Source organism: Gavialis gangeticus, unplaced genomic scaffold, assembly GCF_001723915.1.
Source record: "Gavialis gangeticus isolate Ggan-Ray unplaced genomic scaffold, GavGan_comp1, whole genome shotgun sequence".
NCBI classification, from domain to species: Eukaryota; Metazoa; Chordata; order Crocodylia; family Gavialidae; genus Gavialis; species Gavialis gangeticus.
The window spans coordinates 152,856,763-152,861,135 of record NW_017729025.1 but is presented as its reverse complement, the minus strand read 5'-3'; the positions used below and the strand labels follow the sequence as shown (position 1 = coordinate 152,861,135).

The 4,373-nt window shown below is 46.6% G+C and overlaps 1 protein-coding gene across 1 annotated transcript in view; it reads left to right on the top strand.

Annotated features, from left to right (window-relative positions):
- The window catches only part of CD151 (CD151 molecule (Raph blood group)), a 70,236-nt gene extending 65,992 nt beyond the window's left edge, over positions 1-4,244 (top strand). Inside the window, exons 8-9 of the mRNA XM_019519776.1 lie at positions 1,543-1,629; positions 2,600-4,244. Coding sequence (XP_019375321.1) covers positions 1,543-1,629; positions 2,600-2,659 — 147 coding nt within the window. The 3' untranslated portion in view covers positions 2,660-4,244. The remainder of the gene's footprint in view (positions 1-1,542; positions 1,630-2,599) is intronic.
- Positions 4,245-4,373: the final 129 nt, after the last annotated feature.

The window sequence follows — 4,373 nt, the reverse complement described above, 5'->3', positions numbered from 1 at the left end:
CCTCCCAGCCGCCTGCTGGGAGCAGCCTGGGCTCTGTGGCTGTCAGCAGCTGCTTAGAGCCTGGGCTGGTGGTTGTGTGTCGAGCAAAATGGCCTTGCATGCCATGCTCAGCACGCGTGCCGGGGGTTGCTGACCCATGTTAAAGCATTGAGAGAGGAATTCTCCTTAAATGGTGGCTGAGTTGTTAGAAGGCCTTGTGACTGGTCTCAGCTGCAACTCCTTGGGGACCCAACTCTGCTTCCTTCAACACTGAGTGTTGATGCAGTGTCCTCTCTAGGCAGATTCTAGCAATAATGAAATCTTTCTCCATGTATCTTGGAGAGAAACTTCCCTCTTGTTGACGGGTCTCGACTTGGCCGCAACAGGCCTGTTGGAGCTTGTAAGAGCCTCAGCTAGCTCTGGCTGCAGGGCTGATGTCCTGCACTTTGTGAAGTCGCCTCACTTGCAGCCCCCCTGCCTAGTGAGGCTGCTGTCATGCTCAGAGGTCACTGCCTTATCAGCTGCCACTTGTAAGGCAACAACCTTGGCCCAGGCTGAGTTAACTACCCATTTTTGGAATGCTCCTAGACTCATCCCCCCTGCCCCTGTAGCATCTGCTGTCCATGTGTCTCTTTCTGTATTCATAATAAAAATGGAAATGTAAGTTAAGAACATATGAAAAGCCATACTGGGTCAGACCACAGGTCCACTTAGCCTAGCGTCCTGTCTCACAGTGGCAAAGGATGCTAAGGGAAGGAGAAGTGGCATCATGAAGGGTGGGTGATCAGGGCACCAGGGTTGGGGGAGTGAGGAAATAGAAGCAGCTGTACTGACCACCACAGTGCTGCCAGTAGTGCAGCCAGTGACACTGCCCTGCCCATGCTTCAGTGCCACCCAGGTTGCTCAGGCATTACATTATGCCTCTGGAAAGGAGCATTTATGGCAGAGCCTACCAGATTGATTCACGTCCTTCCTGTCTCCCTCCATAGCTTCCAGTATTTAGAGGCCTAGGAAGTCTCGATTCCCCTATCACATTTAATACTCACTGATGGCCCAATCCTCCATAAATTTTTCAGTCTTTTTTGAACCTGGCTAAGTCCTCAGTCTCCATGATATCTTGTGGCAATACATGCCATGAGTGAATTACATACAGTGTGAGAAACTTCTTTTTGTTAGTTTTAAACCTTCTATCTGCTACCCAATAATTTCATTGCATGTCCATTTAGTGCCAGTATTGAGAAGGAGGGAGTAAATAGTAAATCCCTATTTACTTGCCCCATGCCAGTCATGATTTTGCAAGCTCACTGTGAGGGCAGAGCCTGTTATCTTTGCCACTTGTCTCCATAATGCATGACATATCAGGGCTGTGTTCCCTGACTGGATTCTTGGGCTCTACCATGACAAGAATAATAAGTTGTTTCGAGAAATCCTTGCGGTTTTCCTGCCTGCACAGACACTGCCCCCCATAGCGCACACATTTCAGTTTCACACATTGTAATGTATGAGGGGCAGAACATTGAAATGAAGATCATTCACTGTGTCTCCTTTCCATCACCCTAACAGAATGGCTGCATCACTAAGTTGGAAAACTTCATCCAGGAACACCTGAAAATTATCGGGGCCGTGGGGATTGGCATCGCTTGTGTACAGGTAAAAGGACATGGCTGCTTCTAGAGGGTGGTAGGCCTTGATGCCAGGGACCCTGCCGCACTGAAGTAGCATCTTGAACTCAGGACATGGAGTGGGAGGTGCAGCACTGGCCTCTCTGCCATTCAGTTTATGGTGTCCTCAGAGCAACTAGTAACAAGTACTTTGGGAAACCCAAGGTGTAGATGGCCTGAATTAGAGTTCATATTCTCTGGGTTCTTAAAACTGGAGGCCTTTGTTTTTGCTTCCAAGGAAGACCTTCAGGTAGTAAATGCAGTACAGCAGAAGGGGTCAGACCTAAGAGATGAGATTGTAGCGAACTGGAATATAGAGGAATTGGGGGAGAGGCAGAGTGGGGCTTGGATTCAGAGCCTATGAGAGAGATTTGGGGGCAGATAGCATTTTTGTGTTCTCCCTCCTGTCCTATTTTGGAAATCAATAGAATTCACAAGCTAAACATTTATAGAGATTGTACTTCTACTTTATTTATACACGTTACTTGCAATTATTACTGTACTCGTATATTAATGTCTATTAAGAAAGGAAATTCTCACAATTCATAAAGCATAGGGCCTGGGACAGCTATACTCTCATTTCCTTCCCTAATAGGCCTTGCTACTGCTGTTCCTATTTTAGACTGAAGATGACCTCTAGTGGGGCACTACCATAGCTGCAAGCTGAGTGGAGCAGCAGTGGAAATGTTGCCCATCTGGAGGCTTATTAATTTGAGTTCAGGTTTTTCCCAGGACACTGAGGATAGGACATAATGCCAGGGAGAAGAAGCCAGTGACTCGGGGTGAGGGGAGGCACACCTGCATTGATCAGTCCTGCTGTTCAAGAGAGGTCTGTGTCAGCTGGAGGAGCCTAACTGATCTCCCAGTGTTGAGAACCTGTTAACCATTTAAGTTCCATAGGCCCCCTTCTGCACAGCTGTTCCTAAGTGCATGTGATCTCTTGTCTCATCCCCTTTCAGATCTTCGGGATGATCTTCACTTGCTGCTTGTATAAGAGTTTAAAGTCGGAACCATACTAGGAGCGCACAGGAATCCATCAGTTCCCCCCTGCTGCCACCTTCAGCGCCTGCCAGATCCACCACCCCCACTTAGCAACGCAGACACTTCCACAGCCTAAGGACTTGGGCTCTTATCTAAGCCCCTTGGATCCCAACAGCTGTAGGAGCTCTTCTTGCTCAAGTTCAAAGGTATTAGAGTACCACCAAAGAACAGTGGTTTGCTCCCCCTGACAGACTGCTCATCAGTGCCACACACTAACTATGGAGACAGATGATGTTTCTGTGCCAGGTGGGAATTGGTGCCAAACCTCTTCACATCCAGATGAGCCCCCTTGGCACATACTGATGTCCTGCCACAGCCATACACCATCCAAGAAGGTATCTGCTCTGGTCACTTGTGTCAGCCTCTCTCTCCATCTTGCCAGTGAGCGCACGACCTGTCCCAGCTCAGATTTTATCATAATTCTGACCTCACACCAGATGCGGCTGGGGATGGTTACACAACAACCTCTCCACTTCTGCCTCAAAGCCTCCATGCCGTTCAGAGGCCAGTTGAGAAACAGAAGCCATATGCCTTCAGTGATTCTGGACATTTTTTCTTTTCTGGTTTTCTGCCATTTATTTTTTAATTAATGGTTCCCAGTGTAAATAGGGGGAAAAATAATTTGTCTCCTGCTTGGTCTCCCTCTGACAGGTTCAAAGATGGGCTTGGAAGAATTAGTCTGTGCAGGGAACCTGCCACATTTGGGTATTCAAAGCCTAAGCTTTTTCATTTGCCAGGATTTTTTTTTTGAACCTGGAAAACTCCCAAGATAAAATCTCATATTAGGTGAAATATGTCCCAGCTTGAGGGACTAATTCCTGCCCAAGGAGACAGACTTGGAGGCTGGTAAGGAAATTCATTAAGGTTTTTATATTGGCCTCCTGGGATCTCATTAATCAGCTAGACATTATCTGGCTTTAATGAAACCTGGAACCCTGCTTTCACATTCTTCTCACCTAATAACTGGTAGGCTCAGCTTCACCTAATTGCAAAATATACTCTGTAAATTGTAAGTGCTAGGTGATGCAAGTTAACTGTCTGGTTACTGCAGGACAACAGTATGATTGCATGATGATAATTCTGCTGGAATCCATGATACTTATATGACCACAGATGTTGCAATTACCATGCTCTTTCCCAATACCCCTGGATTGTGATGCCAGCTAGGATCTAGCTTGATCCCTAGGTTCCTTTGCAATGCAGTGCCCCATCCATGCTACAGTGGGATGGACCTGGCATGTGGGCACCTGGTAGATGTTATGTATATAGGTTGACACACCTACAAAATGTATATAGTGACATTAGAGAAGCTTGGATGAATGTTTGGCCCCCGAAGGCACAAAATGGCCGTGAGGTCTAAAGTGGATGTAAACTAAGTGAGGATGAGGTGGTTTTTTTTCCCCTAAAAATATGATATAATATGCTCAAACTCAGGCATAAGAAAAGCGTTTCAGGAAGTTATTACCAAAATGAATTCTTATGGCTTGTGTTGTGCAGGAGGTCAGAGCAGATGAATCATAATGGTCCCCTCTGACCAAGAAAACTGCATCCTTGTAGATGCAACAGGAAGAAGGATCAGAAGAGAAGAGTTCATTCCTGAAGTGTCCCAGGCTTAGGGAAGTCAGTGAGTGCAATCTGAAAGGTTGGTCCAGGTCACCAGGATGCTCAACAGTAGAATAGACTGCATGTTCA